The 17,080-nt window shown below is 41.6% G+C and overlaps 1 protein-coding gene across 8 annotated transcripts in view; it reads right to left on the bottom strand.

Moving 5' to 3' along the window:
• The window catches only part of TTC21A (tetratricopeptide repeat domain 21A), a 65,657-nt gene that overhangs the window by 43,234 nt on the left and 5,343 nt on the right, over nt 1-17,080 (bottom strand). For 5 of the 8 annotated variants that reach the window (XM_039524045.1, XM_039524046.1, XM_039524044.1 and 2 more), the window contains exons 1-5: nt 16,919-17,033; nt 13,446-13,575; nt 11,320-11,433; nt 2,120-2,286; nt 423-545 (exon numbers count right to left, since the gene is read on the bottom strand). In XM_039524045.1, the coding sequence (XP_039379979.1) occupies nt 423-545; nt 2,120-2,286; nt 11,320-11,433; nt 13,446-13,575; nt 16,919-16,945 (561 nt within the window). In that variant the 5' untranslated portion in view covers nt 16,946-17,033. Of the gene's footprint in view, nt 1-422; nt 546-2,119; nt 2,287-11,319; nt 11,434-13,413; nt 13,576-16,191; nt 16,819-16,918; nt 17,034-17,080 lie in introns of those variants that run through there. The other 3 variants (XM_039524048.1, XM_039524047.1, XM_039524049.1) reach the window with 3 other exon arrangements.

Consider the following 17,080-nt stretch of genomic DNA (forward strand, 5'->3'; position numbering starts at 1 on the left):
TGGAGCCAACAAGAAGGGGGATTAAATTCAGGACCTCCAGCCCTTCCCAGGTAGTCATCACAAGACTCACCAGTAACCATTTAGAGAACTGGATCCCAGCAACTCCCATTCCCTACCCACTTTCATGGTCAGAAGTAGCAAGGGAGGAGCTGGAAGTTAATGGGAGTTAGGCACCGAACCTGCTTAGGCACTTTTGAAAATCTTACAAGGCACCTATCTGCATCTTTAGGTGCCTAAATCCCTTTGAAAACAGGCTATATATTTCTGGAAAGCAACCTATGGGTCAACTATGCTATGAGTGGGCACAGGAAAAGGAAGCTGTCCTGTGTCCTCTGTCAAAAATGAAGTCCAATGACAATGAGTGAAGTAAGAAGGAAAGTATAAAACAGAGTTAAAAAAACCCCAAGAATTAACAATCATACCTTTCCCATCATCCCAAATATATCGGTGGTGTCTTGGATCCCTTCGTCTAGGTATTTGATAGATTTCTTAATAGCATGCTGTTTGTCAGACATACAGCATACCCATCCTTTAAGCATAAGACCCTGTAAAGGTAAAAAAAAAAATCCATATATTTTAAGTTACACAATAGGCAAATCATAATATGCAGTGAAAAGTCTTAATTTCTTGTCTCAAGTACATTTATTTTTGTTTAAATATTTAAATGCATAAAAATAATAAAAAGGTGCCTCTCACAATCTCTAAGCACCTTTGAAAATTATTTAAAGCCACAAAAAGTAGAACATCAGAAAGCAGCGTCACCTTCAGCCATACACAGAAATAACAGATGCAGCCTAATAACAATGTACCTGTCTTTAAAATTACACCTTAAGCATAAAAGCATCCTCCTCGCTAAAATTCAATGAACATTATGGCCAAGCGTATAGCCAACCAAGAGGTGCCATTTAAGCACAATGAAGCACACCCTTCAGTGCCTTACCTTGCTTATAAAATGGAATTTTGTTATTATTGACAGAAGAAAAATGACAGACCGAGACTCAAACATTCTCAAATATTTTCAAAGTCAGTATTCTGGCAAATATTTGAATTAGCCATTGCACACAATCTTTGTTAAAAGGGTCATCCTCCATTGGCAATGTATATGGATGAAACCAGAAAAAAAAAATTAAATTGTTGTCTTATCCATTTAATTAGGAGTCAAAAGTATCAAATTCTCAGTGTGCAACACATCAACCGATGGATAAGAATTTTCAGAAAAAACCTCAAGGAGTATATTTATTGAGAAATTTGGCTAGATTTGTCATCCACCTGTTGTGTATCAGTCAAAACTTCAATATATCAATATTTCAATATTGCTTCTGTGGCCAGACTGCTTTCTTCTGTCATTTAATCCATGTGAGAGAATTCAAGAGAAGGAAAAATCTTGAGTCTTCCCTGGCTGAATTCCTCCAAAAAAATTTCACCAGAATGTGGGGTTTGCCTCTCTATAGCACAGGCTGTTGGGCCTCCCCAGAAATTGCACACATTCCAAGGTAATCTGCATGAAGGCTGTGTAATTATGGACTGGATCTGTGCCCAGTTACATCGAGTAATTCCACTGATGTCGGTGGAGTTATCTCAAATTTACAGTGGAAGCTGGCCCATCATGGCATGCTTGTGTGATAGCTGTCCTACTTCACAGTGATGAAACAATTTGCTTCATTCATTTCAAGTCAGTAACATCACACACACTAGTGTTTTGATCATCAGTGTACTGTGAAAATTGCTTCATCCGTTTTTAAAACAAATACTAAATTTGTACATAGTAGTAATGTTTTTGTACACAAATGTATTTGTACACAGTGACTAAAGCCAGTGCCCTTTTTCAACATAGAAACTCAACATGTAGTTATTTTTCTTTGCAAAAAAATATGGATTTGGGTTGAGGTGGAGACATCAATTTCAAACTTTTAAAAACAGTATCAATCAGCTCTCATCTCAGCTTGTGTATGAAACAAGACATTTACATCTAGGTAAATCTAAGTTTAGGTGTAGTGTGCTATGTTTTGCTGGTTTATTTTTTTACCATCTAATGAAACTTGTGATCACATTTAATTTTAAACATTGAGAACTTCAGCCAGACATTTGTCTTATATTGAAAAACCTTTATATATATTACCTCTCTAGATCCATTGGACAGTTTCAGCATTCTGTCAATGTATTCATTTGCTTTATCATTTTTACCCATCAGCCACAGAAACATTCCTGCATAATATAATGCATTAATTCCTGCGGTCTTCCGGGTTTCCTTTAATTTGTTTTCCAGCTCCAAAACAGCATCACGATCTGAAAGCAAATATCCCAACCAAAAATGTTTAAAACATATATAGAACTTATATAATACCAAAATATGGTATTTGGTAGCCAAATGAACCAAAGGCCCCAATCCTGCAAACACTTACACATGTGGATAACTTTTCACGTGGGTAGTTCCATTGAACTCAAAGCTACTCGTGCAAATAAGGGTTTGCAGAATCACGGCATAAAATAGCAGGCTCTTCTTTTAGAACTGGTATATCTTAACTGGAGTTATTTTTTGCATACACACAAATTGATAAAAGTAGCACACCATTCCCTATTACTGTAGGATCTATTCTCCCCTCAACATGTGTGGGACTTGGGCTCACTCCTAGGAGGTACTGAGCATCCTACACTCCCATTCACTTTAACATGAATAAAAGGTGCTCAATATCTTACAATATCTTTCTGTACATAACTCCAATTAGTTTTAATATTAGCTCCCTGCCTTTCTCTCCCTGGCATTATGAAATAATCTTGCACATTGCTTGGGAGATACCAAATACAATAAAACAGATTAATGACTCCTGGAACTGTTCAAACAATTAGTGAAATCATTTTATAATCTAAGCCTATTTGCCTTCTCTCCGTTTTCTCATGCCACTCTATTTTCTCCTCTTATCTTTCTATAAACACACCTCTTTCCCTCTCCATATGTTCTTTCTTTTCCTACTCCTCTCCTTCTATTTGTTCTATTTGTGTTCTTGTTCATTAACACTTATGTAAATATGTTAACAATTAACAACAAATAGTGCTCTGAATGATGCACTAACATTGTGGAATGCTCTGACTCATTTTTGTGTTTGATGTTAACAGTAACAGAATAGAACCTTGCTAATGTGTACTAACGACGTGGATTACAGAATTTTACAAATGAGCAAATAAGAGAGCAATCAATTTTAATAACACCAAGGCTACAGCATAATAAAATAAAATTTACCCATTAATTTTAATTTGTGTAGTTTAATCTTCATAGTACAGTATTTTTTCCCATTGATATCACTGCTGATTCACTCCATTCCTCACTCTCCTCCACCCTTGACTCTTTTGCCCCCCTCTCCCATTGAAAGATCCACCTTGCCAGCCCCCAGCCCTAGCTCACGCCCAACAACCACTTCCTAAACTCCTGCTTCCCTGCTGTGGAGAGTCTCTGGAAAAAAAGCTGTGACCAGGCTCATTTCCTGCATTACAGATTTGTTCTCTCCTCTTTCAGTTATACCATCTTCCAGGCTAATCAACTCTACTTCACCTGCAATCCCAGCTGCCATTTCAGGACCTTTAACTCACTCCTCAAACCTTTCCCTCTTCCTGCTTCCACTTCTACCTCTGCACGGGCTGATTTCTTTCAAGAGAAAACTGACAAAATATGCCTCTCCCCTAGGCTCGTCTTTCTTTCCTCTATTCCGCCTACAACTCTCTCCTCCTTCTTCCTTGTTACAGATTCAGAAGTTTCTCATCTGCTCTCCTCCTATAACCCCTCCACTTAACTCAATGGCCCCAACTCCTGACTTCCCTTGCACACATTCTCATACCCTTCCTCAGCGGTTCTCAACCAGGGGTCTGCAAGAACTTTCAGGGGGGGTCACAGTCCCCTGACTGAAACCCAGTGCCCCGAGCCCTGGCACCCCCCCACCTCCAAAGCCTGCAGTGGCACAGTGCAGAGCTGAAGCCAGCAACAGTGCGGGGCAGAAGCTGGGAGCCCTTGAATCCCCCGGAACTGAAACTTGGAGTGGCACGGGGCTGAAGCCGGGAGCCTCGGTGCCCCTCTCCACCTGAAGCTGGCAGTGGCAAGGACAAAAGTCAGGAGCACTGGCATCCACCCCCTGCTGCTGAAGCTTGGAACAGTGCGGGGAGCCCCAGCACCCCCCCTCAGGGCACCTCCCGCACTGAAGCCAGGAGCAGCAAACGGCTGAAGCCCCAAGCCTTGGCACTCCCCGTGGACATAAGCCCTGGCCCCAAGGGCAGAGTTGGGGGACACAAGGGTGTTGCCTACCCCCAAACTGCAGTGCCTTACCCAAAGTGGGGTAGTCCCGGGGACAGCTCCAGCTCCTCCTCATCTCCCTCAGTTCCCCTCTGGCCAGGTTGTAGGTGGGAAGCCAGAGCCAGGCAGTGTGGGGCAGCTACTCCTCTGGCTGGTGGTGCCATGGAGCGGACAGCTCTGGCATTCCACGTTTGCTGCTGGTGCCCAGGGTTGTGGCTGCTCCTCAGCTCCCAGTCCCCTTTGACTGCTTATGCAGCCAGTAAGAGCTGCTTGGGCGGGGGGACCCAGCTCCAGGGTAGCAGAGCCCTTGGGGAGCAGCCACTGCAGAGGGAGCCCTCCCAGCACACAGCCTCTAGCTATCCCCTCCCTGCAACCGGAGCTACCCCGCCTCCGCCCAGACACAGCCCCTAGCTACCCCCTCTCTGCACTCTGAGCTACCTCCTGCCTGCACAGAGCCCCTAGCTACCCCCTCCCTGCACCCTGAGTGGTTTTCAAACTTTTTGAACTGAGTCCCCACTCTGAGTTATATTTTTTGGTTGTGTCCCCCCCTGGGTGGCCTGCTGAGGTGAGTCAGGGAGTGGAGATGGCACTCTCTCCCTGGACCGTGTTGTGCAGAGCTGGCCCTTGCCCAGTCGGCCCCTGCTCCTTCAAAATAAAAGTCAAACTACCCCTATGAAGGCCCACATCGCTGGCCCGGAGCCCCAAGTCCTCCCTGCCACCACTGGGCCCTGGAGTTTTTATAGCATGTTGAGGGGGGCCTCCGAGAGAAAAAGATTAAGAACCCCTGCCCTACATTACTCTTCTCCTTAATCTCCCTCACTCTCCTCTGGCTCCTTCCCCTCACAATACAAACATGCTTAGACTATCTCATCTTAAAAAAGTCACTCTTGACCCTACTTGCCTCTCCATTACTGTCCCATCTCCTTTCTCCTTTTCACCTCTAAGTTAACTGAACACACTCTTTACAACAGCTGTCCAGAGTTGCATCTTAGACCGTCTCCAATAGAGCTTCCATCCCTTGCACTCAACTGAAACCATTCTTGCCAAAATTGCTGTTTTTCTCTTAACCAAATCTCAGAACCAGTGCTCTAGCCTCATGTTCCTTGACCTGTCAGCTGCCTTTGATGCAGTTGACCCTGTTCTTCTTCATGAAATCTTGTCCTCCCTCAGCTTTCATGACTCCATCCTCTCCTGGTTGTCTCCTACTTCACAGCTTGCCCTTTGAAGGACCCTCCTCACCCCGCACCTTTCAGCTTTCCCGGGGGTGTTCCACAAATTCCGTTCTTTGTCCGATCCTTCTCTCTCTTTACATCTTTTCTCTGGGTAATCTCATCGGCAAATACACATTCAACTACGATCTCTATGCAGGCTATTTACAGATCTACCTCTCTACTCCAGATCTGTCTGCTTCCATCCAAATAAAAATCTCAGCCTGTCTCTCTGACATCTCCTTGTGGATGTCTAGTTCAACAAAGCTAAAACAGAGCTCTTAATCTTCCCCTTCAAAGCCCTCCTCATTACCTCCTACCTTGAGCACTGTGGACAATACCACCATTCTGCTTGCCACTGAAGCCCATAACCTGGATGTCATGTTCCACTTGGACCTCTCTCTAGGTCCTCACATCCAAGCTATGTCAAAATATTGATGATTCTTTTTGCATAGCATTTCTAAGACATGGCCCTTCCTATCCATCCACAGAGCTACAACTCTTACTCAGGCTCCCATCATCTCACGTCTCAATTACTACACCTTTTTCTCTGGCCTTGATAAATGCAATCTTGCCCACAGATATACATTCAGAATGTTGATGAAAAGATCTTTTTCTTATCCTGTTGATTTGACCATGTCACCCCTCTCTTTGTATCCCATCACTGGCCCCCTCTTCTCGATCGTATCAAACATAAGCTAATCTGTCTTCATTTTCAAGGCCCTTCAGGACCTATTCTCCACCCTACCTATCATCTCTCACTCAGTATCAAAAGGGTGACTCCCGCCTCCAATCAGCCCCTAATGTCAGCCTCCATCACTCACTTGCTACACTTTCAAACAAACGCCTTTGTGTTTTCTCCCATACTGTTGCTCATGCTTGGGGGAAGCTCCTCATAAACATCTATAAAGCTAACTCATTCAAACCCCTCCTCTCCTTTCCTGTGAGACCTATAAAAACTTGACAATGGTTGGGTTGCTGGTGTGTTTCTTATCTTATATTTAGAAAGTAAGCTCTCAGGGGTAGGGACTGTATTTTGTTCTGTGTTTGTACAGCACCTAGCACAATGGGGTCTTGGTCCATGACTGGGACTCCCAGGCATTGCAATAATACAAATAATCAATAATAATAATAAAATATTAAAACATTCAGCAATGTGCTTTGTAAAGTAATATAACCGTAGTAATAATAGCGATAGTAATATGAGGTCACTGTACTGCATTCTGCTATGAAATCTCTGCTGAGATGTCAGGTGAAAATGATGATTTGGGTGATAATTATTATTCTATAGTATGAGACAATATATTCATGTAATGTTTAAGAAACATGAGTAAATGAGTTCCAATAGTTCATGGATTAGGGACCCAATCTTATGGGGTTCCAGGGTCTTCTGTATATATTATTTAGGTTAATCTTTCTATCTACCCAATGGGACTCAGTGCTCAGTCTAGAAGATACCATCAGAGATGCTTAGTTTTGCAGTTCTCAAAACTGTAGATTTGTGTCTCCAGAGATAACATACTTGTTAACAGCAAAAATGTTTTTAAATAATGTATAGATGTGAGAAATAACAGACCTCAACCCTATTGTCCCTTTGCAAATTTGTGTACACAGAGTCAATCTCTTACCTCTCTCTAAAAGTGCAAAGTTTCAAAAAGTTCAATGAATAGAAGATTGTTGGGGGCAGAATAGATCTGGACAAGGAGAAGAAGTCTGGAGATAAATGTGAGAAGGGAGGGACAGGCAGTAGAAACAAAAGTGAAACTGTTTGAGCAGCATATTCCAGAAGTCTTGAGGTCTTTCTGAGTGTACCCTTCACTGATCTGAGGTCTACCATACCATCCTCTCACTAGAAGGGAAAACCTATATAGCAGAATGCCGTAAAAGAGACCCACTTTGGGAATATTTTAATGAAGTTCCTCTACCTGTGGGTAAGACAGGCATGCGTGCAAAATGTAAACAGTGCAATGAAGAAATGCAAGGCCTGGTTGCCCGAATGAAACATCATCATGAGAAGTGTTTCTTCTCAGGAGGAAGCTACGTGGAAGATGATGAAAGGAACATGTCTGAGCATGCAGGATCTTCAGGTTGGTAAACTTTTTTATTTTATACTTCTTTCTTAAGGACTGCCTGTCTTCCTTCTGGACTATTCTTGAATTCTCATGTTTGATCAAAAACTATAATTATTACTCCATGGTACTATCATTTTAGAAGCAGTTGTGATAAAAAAATAAACAGCTGAAATAGGCAGACTTTTCTTTTACAATTTCACCTTTAAAGTAGTACTGAGTGTCAGGGAATGCAATGAGTAATACTAAATGAGCAGTATGGTAATAATAATTAAATAACTGCATCGACTTGTTTTGTTTAGGAGAATCCATCCTTAACATACAGGATTCTGAAGACTATCCACCTTCAAGCTCACCATCATTTTCTATAGTTTCAGAGTTATCTGCCAATGATAGTGTTTCAGTCACATCATGTATGTCACATAGCCACAGTATATCACCTGTAGCAAAAAGAAAAAAAAATCTCCATCATCCAGAAGCAATTAGCAGATTACAAAAATAGGTAATTGATGAAAAAATGGCCCGGTTTGTTTATGCAACAAACTTTCCTTTCCATATGATTGAGAACCCACACTTCATTAACATGGTTCAATCATTAAAACCAGGATACAGTCCACCCAACAGAGCAGATGTTGCAGGCAAATTGCTGGATAAAGTGTATGAAAGAAATTGAGCAGTAGGCCAAAGGTCTAGAAGGTAAAGTTGTTAACCTGAGTCTTGATGGGTGGAGCAATGTCCACAACAATCCTGTTGCAAGTGCTTGTGCGACAACAAAAGAAGGGAATGTCTTCCTTACAGAAACAATTGATACATCAGGAAATGCACACACAGCAGAATATTTACAAGAAGTAGCAGTAAAAGCTATAACAAACTGTGAAAAAAAATTCAAAAGTCTAGTACACAGCTTGGTCACAGACAATGCTGCAAATGTATCCAAGATGAGAAGAAATTTAGAAGAGAGTCCCAAACTAATAACATCTTGTTGCAGTGCTGATTTGATGCAGCCCCTAGCCAAAGACTTCAGTGTTCCAGAAATAAAGGCGAATGTTGTTGAAATTGCAAAATACTTCTGTAACAACCACTTTGCAGGAACTGCTCTGAAAAAAGTGGGAAGAACCGAGCTAACTCTCCCACAAGATGTGCGATGGAACTCAGTCGTGGACTGTTTTGAGCACTGTATCAAGAACTGGCCTAATCTGATGACAATTTATGAACAAAATTGTGAAAAAATAGATGCCACCGTCACAGCCAAAGTTCTCAACATTGGGCTTAAGAGAAATGTTGAACACATGCTGAGTACCCTGAACCCTATTTCTGTAGCCTTGAACAAAATGCACGGAAATAGCTGTTTTATTGCTGACACTGTTGACATTTGGAAGGAACTGAGTGAGATCTTAAAAAGAGAAATATGCAATGACAGAGTTAAATTACAAGCATTAAAAAAACAAATGGGACAAGCACTATCTCCAGCTCATTTTCTTGCAAATATTCTCAATATTCAGTACCAGGGTCAAACCTTGACTGCTGAAGAAGCTAAGGATGAATCATTCAAGAAATATATGTTTGCTGATGTTTTAAAGAAAGTCACAACAGTGAACTGGTAGAAGTCACTTAAGCACTTGGATTCAGAGACTGTTGAAGTGATAATCTCACTTTTAACAGCAGTAGCTTCTGCCAGTATAGAAAGAATATTTTCTTCCATTGGACTAATTCATTCCAAACTGAGAAATTGCTTGGGACCTGAAAAAGCAGGAAAGCTTGTTCATAATCTGGAAAAGAAAAACAAACAGGAAAATGAAGGTGAAGACAACTGAGTTAGCTGCAGAAGCCAATATTTTAAGTTTCTCATGTTGACCTGGATGACATAGTTGATTTAATTTTTTTTAAATATTTCATTCAACTATTTTAGTTAAAAACAATTTTAACAAAAACAAACCTGATTTTAAAAAAACTTGAATGTTTAATAAAACAAGCATATGACTTTTTGTGTTAAAATATTATATGTTTGCTGTTGAAGAAAAAAAATCCAGAATACATAACGTTGTTGTTTTTAGTTAAATAAAACAATTTAAATGTCTGTCCGGTGATGTTCTCCTCCTAATGCAGCATGGCAAGAAAATCCTCCAAATATTAATGATTAACATGTTGAATTGGAGATAGTTCACCTCCCAATGACTTCATAAATATCTGCTTCACTTACCTTTAGTAAATGAAATAACCAAACACTCATTCATTTTCTGATATAGCTGTAAAACTAAACTGAAAAATTTTCAAAATAAATCACTTAAAAATGTATAGTGTGTAGGTTTCGTTTTTAGAAGGTACATCTATCTCTGAGTTGTGAAGAATATGCATTAAGGTTATAACAACCAACAAGAATGCAGTTTTATGTAGAAATCCATGATTAAATCGAGTCTTCCTGACTAGTGATTTAAATCAAATCCACCCTGATTATTTTTGCATATTAATAAACTGAGAATTAGTGAGATTCTACTATAAAACTGATATAGCACTTTTTATCCCCAAGGATCCCAAAGTGCTTTATTAACTACATTCATGTGGCAATTATATAGCCTTTTTCTAAGGTCAGAAGAGCTACTAGTCAGATAATTTTAGGTTTCAGAGTAGCAGCCGTGTTAGTCTGTATCCGCAAAAAGAAAAGGAGTACTTGTGGCACCTTAGAGACTAACAAATTTATTTCAGCATAAGCTTTCGTGGGCTACAGCTCACTTCTTCGGATACACAGAATGGAACACACAGACAGAAGATATTTATACATACAGAGAACATGAAGAGTCAGATAATGAGTACATAATATGCTGCACAGAAGTTGGGATCTGTGTGTGGTGAGAAGGGAAGGATTATTCTGGCCAAAGGCAACTATCCACTCTTGCAAAAGTACTATGGGACTGATAATGTCCACAAGAGCAGACAGAATATAGGTTTTAAGATCTCATCCAAAACATCCACAAACCGCAAACTGCAAGCAACTCACTCACCTAATTTACAACGGTGAAGGGTATAGTCAAACCAGGCAGGATTTAATGTAGGGGACTTTTAGGTGTTTCCTGGTTCTAGGAGAATCTAATTATTTCCAACCTAATGCTTAAACAACCAGACCATCCTGAACTCAGAAGACCAGTCCTGAAGGCTGTGTTTTCAATAGTAAAAAAAGATGTGTTGTTCACAATAAGATAGCTAATTCAAGGCAAGTAACTGCTTCACTTCAATGTAACCGGTCAAGGCATATCATAGGCGGTTTGTCCAGGGTATATGTCAGCTAGCTACATCATGGTAAAACTACTGTTTGCCTTGTCTTCATGAGGATGTTATAATGAGATAGTTATCTCATAAAAGACACACCTTCTTCCCTCATGAAATCCCCAAGTTCTCTAATACCTAGCACATATATAACACTTTACAAGTTCAAAGTGCTGTACAAACTAACTAATTAATTCTCAAAACAGCCTGGCAGGCAGATAAATGAGTGGCTGGGGGCAGGTTGCCCTTGTCAGTCAGTTTAACAATGAATGCAGCAACATTTTTTTTTTGGTGCTATTCCATTTAACAATCAGTTAGAATCCTTTTAAAAGACATCAGTTAGGGCACATATATTTCCATAAAAATACTTTCGGGCTACTTTCCCCCTATGGTCTTCATTTGACCTAAATATGTGAATGCAGCACAAGATTACTGATTTGGTCAACTTTCTGATTTTTGTAAGTTTGTGATGAATTACATTTAACAGATAAGAAAAACTCACCAACATTTTCACATATTTTGTGTGCATAAATGAGTGCTAAAAGGCAGCATAATGAAACATCAGAGTGGCATTTCCTGGCATTCTCTAGCTGTAAGATAGCATCTTGTATTTGACCTGAAAAGACAATGCAAATAGCAGATTCACTAATTGTCATGTTTAAACGATCACTCAAAGAATTTGCTGTATACCCAGCTCAGAGATGCAGGCTACATGTCCTTGGCACTGGAGCTACCTTGTTTATTTCTGTAAATTTAGTTTGCATGCTAGCTTGGGATCATTGGAACATTGAGGAATAATGTACTATGGGGTACATTATCTGATCCAGGTTCAGGTCTCTCATTACTGGCCTGATTTGCTGTTTACTCCTGAGGGAATTCTGCGCCACTGTGCAATGCAGAGTTTGCAGAAATTAATATTGAACACACCGACTTTCCTTTCCCTCACAGAAATGGGCTGCAGTGCTGCTAGCTACCACTGTGGGCCACTGGACTTGGAAGAGCCCAGCTTGCACATACTATAGAAGACACTGGTGGGGGGGAGGGAGAGGGAGCTAGATGGTTCCTGGCAGCTACAGTTCCCAGCATGCCCTGAGGAAAGGCGAGAGCGGCGTGCAGGCAACCCTGTGAAAGCCTGGGATCCAGCATCAAGCTGTTTCTCTGGGCGGAAAGGGGGATGGGTGTCTGGACAAGGGTGGGGGGCCCACAGTTGGGCTCTCTGGAGGTTCGGGTATTTAGGCCGGGGAGACCCCGTGGCTAGGCTCTGGGGAGGGTGAGGTGTGGGTATCTAGCCTGGGGGGGCCTCCATGGGTGGGCTCTAGGGAGGAGGGAGTTCAGGTGTGTTGACTGGGGGGAAGGGGTTGTGGGTGTCTGGGCCCCCAGCTGGGCTCTGGGGGAGGAGGGGAAAGGGAACTGAGAAATAGGAACTGGTTTGTCATAGGGGTTTCTTTACTCTCTACTCCTGGGGGAAATTTTGTGTGTGTCTGTATTGTTATAGACATACTTGCTGACAGGTGTGTTGAAATAAATTACCAAAATAATTGAAACTGGAGTGATTATGTAGTGTTATTTTGACAAATAAAGTTTGCAGAATTTTGTAGAATTTTAAAATATTGTGCGCAGAATTTTTAATTTTTTGGAGCAGAATGCCCCCAGGAGTAGCTGTTATATAAGAGGCTCTGGAAAAAAAAAATGCTCCAAGTTGAGCAGTTCCCTACTTCCTACTCACACACCTTCATTTTTTTCTCTTTGCAAGGGTGGAAATTAAGATACAATATAATTATCTGATTGATTCTTGGATAAATGATGCAGTACATGTAGCAGGAAACTTGGTATGAGTGTGGTATGCATATGATTGAATATTAGTATAGTATTGGCTTTTGCTGGCTCATAGAACTGTTTTGTTGTATTCTGTTGCCTTATATTACACTGAGCAATAACTTGGATATATATGTGAAGACCTGCAAGCTTGTCCCAGAGATAATATTGGGAAGGGTATTATAAAAGGCTCCTTTAATAACACCTGGAACTCTGTTTGGGGGTAAGGCTAGTTACAGAAATGATTTAAGAGTGTAAACAGCTAATAAACTGTTAAGAAACTTAGAGTCTGATACAGTAACATACATATGGATGAGCTGGTATTCAAACCACCTATATATGAAACCATAGAGCCTTGTTCAGCTGTGAGGCTGAAGTAGCAATTGCAGACTGATTGTCTTGGGAGAAGATGGTCTCTCTCCTGACCCCACTAACATGCCCAGCCCAGTTACACAGCTTGGGACTGTGCTGGAAACAGAATTTGAGAATTAGGGACTGTCTACACAGGAAGACCATATATTCCAATATAAGGCAATGTGTGAATTTAAGACACTATAGTTATACCTATATAACTCCCTGTGTGGACATAGTTATTCCGGTATAAACAGTACCTTTTTCTAGTTTAGTTTACACTTTGGAAGTGGTTTAAGCTAAACCTAGTGGGCCATATATCTCTTCCTAAACATTTCTGTTACTGAAAAAGTAAAATAATCCGTTTTAAACAAGAGAATAAAAAACACAGGTGGAAAGTAAAGTAAGTTCAATTGTTGCTTTTCCTTACCAATATAACAATCACCTCTTCTTTGTATTTACCTAAATGTAAGGTTCCATATGCCTTGAAAAACTGAAACACTGGATCATTGATGTATTTGTCCAGTTCTAAATTTGCAAATTGCCTTACATGGTTGAAATATTTTTCTTGAGCATAATATAGAATATAAGCCTGGAGGGAGGAAGAGAGCAGGAAAATTATTTTTTATTTAAGTAATTGTATTCTTTTTAATTTGAAAAATATCTGAAATGAGGAAATTCTTTCACTAAAGCAAGGAAGTTGCTGCTGATTATTCATCATATTATGATCCTTAATTCATAAACTGAAAACCAGATATTAAGGTATCACTATGACAGCAGAGATATGGCTACAAAGGGCACAGAATATTTGTAAACGTTATACTTTACATAATTCGTTAATGCAAGAAAGGCTAAATGCTAACCCCAAAGACACTTAATGCTCTGGGGGGGGGGTTGTTTTTTTTTGGTTTTTTTTCCAGTTTGTATTATACCAGTTTGTGGACTTAAAGCCAGATCTAGCACTGCTGAAGCCAATATGAGTCCTTCCATCTACTTTAATGGATGCTAGATCAGGTTCTCAGATTGTAAACCCTCTCCAGGATGAGGATATATTTGAGTTTCAGGCCCATTTAATCCTTGATGTTTCTGGTCAGTCTAGCAAAAAAGGAGCCTAACAGTGTAAATGTGTTGGTTTTCATGATGCCTGTCAACTGGAAGCCAGACAGAAATAACTAAATTTATATCAGTCTCCTCTGTTGGCTAGTAATCAGCTCTCAGTGTGTAAATGGAATTATTCATTAATTCTTCCGCTCTACTCTACACTGATAAATCCACAACTGGAGTAGTGTGTCCAGTTCTGGGCACCATGTTTCAGGAAAGATGTGGATAAATTGGAGAAAGTCCAGAGAAGAGCAACAAAATGATTGAAGGTCTAGAAAACATGACCCATGAGGAGAGATTGAAAAAACTGGGTTTGTTTAGTCTGGAGACAAGAAGACTGACTGGAGACAAGAAGACTAAAAAGTTGCTCCTAAGCGACCAGAGGAGCTAGCGAACAGGAGCGGCTAACAAGGAAGTTTGGCGAGGGAGTTGGGGGGGGGGAGGGAGGGGAGTGTGAGCAGGGGCTAGATACACCTAACATTCTTTGCACTTAAAGGTCAAAACACCACTTGATAAAAACAAAGCACCAACAAGGGAACAAGCTTTGGGAGTAAAAAGAGAATGCAGAAACCTGGTGGAATGAGGATAATCAATGGGACACAGTAATACCAGGGTACAAAATATATCGGAAGGACAGAACAGGTCATGCTGGTGGGGGATTGGCACTATATGTGAAAGCGTAGAATCAAATGAAGTAAAAATCTTAAATGAACTAAATTGTACTATAGAATCTCTATGGATAGTAATTCCATGCTTGAAAAATAAGAATATAGCAGTAGGGCTATATTACAAACCACCTGACCAGGATGGTGTTAGTGACTCTGAAATGTTCAGGGAGATTAGAGAGGTTATTAAAATAAAAAAAACTCAATAATAATAATTAATAATAATGGGAGATTTCAACTATTCCCATATTGACTGGGTACATACCACCTCAGGAAGGGATGCTGAGATAAAGTTTCTTGACACCTTAAATGACCGCTTCTTGGAGCAGCTAGTCCTGGAACCCACACGAGGAGAGGCAATTCTTGATTTAGTCCTAAGTGGAGCACAGGATCAGGTCCAAGAGGCGGATATAGCTGGACCGGTTGGTAATAGTGACCATAATATACTTAAATTTAACATCCCTGTGGTGAGGAAAACTCCACAGTGGCCCAACACTGTAGCATTTAATTTCAGAAAGGGGAACTACACCAAAATGAGGAAGTTAGTGAAACAGAAATTAAAAGGTACAGTACCAAAAGTAAAATCCCTGCAAGCTGCGTAGAAACTTTTTAAAAACACCATAATAGAGGCTCAACTTAAATGTATACCCAAATTAAAAAACATAGTAAGAGAACCAAAAAAGAGCCACCGTGAAGTAAAAGAAGCAGTGAGAAGCAAAAAGACATCCTTTAAAAAGTGGAAGATAAATCCTAATGAGGAAAATAAAAAAGAGCATAAACTCTGGCAAATGAAGTGTAAAAATAAAATTAAAAAGACCAAAAAAGAATTTGAAGAACAGCTAGCCAAAGACTCCAAAAGTAATAGCAATTTTTTTTTAAATACATCAGAAGCAGAAAGCCTAACAAACAACCAGTGGGGCTGCTGGCTGAGATGCTAAAGGAGCACTTAAAGACGATAAGGAAGAAACTAAATTAATTCTTTGCATCGGTCTTCACTGTTGAGGATGTGAGGGAGATTCCCAAACCTGAGCCATTCTTTCTGGGTGACAGACCTGAGGAACTGTCCCAAATTGAGGTGTCATTAGAGGAGGTTTTGGAACAAATTGATAAACTAAACAGTAATAAGTCTCCAGGACCTGATGGTATTCACCCAAGAGTTCTGAAGGAACTCAATCAAATGTGAAACTGCAGGACTACTAACTGTCATCTGTAACCTATCACTTAAATGAGCTTCTGTACCAAATGACTGGAGGACAGCAATATGACAACAGTTTTCAAGTATGTAAAAGGTTGTTACAAAGAGAAGAGCGCAAAATTATTCTCCCTAACCTCTGAGGATAGGACAAGAAACAATGGGTTTGAATTGAAACAAGGGAAGTTTAGGTGGGACATTAGGAAAAATTTCAAAACTGTCAGGGTAGTAAAGCCCTGGAACAAATTACCTAAGAAGGTTGTGGAATCTCCATCACTGGAAGTTTTCCAAGAACTGGTTGGACACCTGCCAGGGATGGTCTGTTATTACATCGTCCTGCCTTGATTGCAGGGGATTGGACTAGACGACCTCTTGAAGACTCTTCCAGTCCTAGACTTTTATGATTGTATGATTGCGCACACCAGGCTCAGAGGAGAAGAATCAGGCCTGAAATGCTCACTGGGAAGGGATTTGGAAGAGAAGACAGGCAGCACCTGGCCGGCAGGCACAGAGCCAGTCTCTGCGGCCTTGGGGGCAGCAGGGTAGAAAGCCGGCGGCAGCAGCTGCGGGCGGGCGGGCGGCCAGGGAGGGGGAGAGAAGAGCCCTGCGGAAGCAGGACGGAGTAGAGAAGTGGGGCTGGGCAGGGGGGACGGGACGCAGGATTATGCACGTTTATAGGTGGGGTTGAGGAGCATGAATTTGCTGGGGAATTTGCCAGGGAGGGGGGGGATCCAAGGGCGGAGTGACTCGGGGGCGGAGCACACACCAGCAGGGCTGTTCAGTCAGGCGGGTCGGGGGGAGGAAGAAGCTCGGATGGGCGAGGGAGGGAGAGAGCCCCCACCCGACCCCCCGCGTACCACACCCGCTGCCCAGTCCCCGGGCTCAGCAGCACCCGCGCCCCTGCCTGTCTCTCGTTCTCAGCCGCGCCTCGTGCGCGCCCCTCCCAGCTGCCGGCCCCTTCCCCATCGCGCCTGTACCATGGGCTGGGGGTCGCGCTCGGTCATGGCGGCGGCGGGACAGCGCGGGCTCCTGGCTGGGGCAGCCGAGGGGGGCGGGGGGCTGGTGAGACTCGCTGAAACCGAACGGCTCCAACCGCCACCAGCCGCGTCCTGAGCTACCACTAGCCCCGCCCCGTTACT

The sequence above is a fragment of the Mauremys reevesii genome, linkage group 2, assembly GCF_016161935.1.
Source record: "Mauremys reevesii isolate NIE-2019 linkage group 2, ASM1616193v1, whole genome shotgun sequence".
In the NCBI taxonomy this organism is placed as follows: domain Eukaryota; kingdom Metazoa; phylum Chordata; order Testudines; family Geoemydidae; genus Mauremys; species Mauremys reevesii.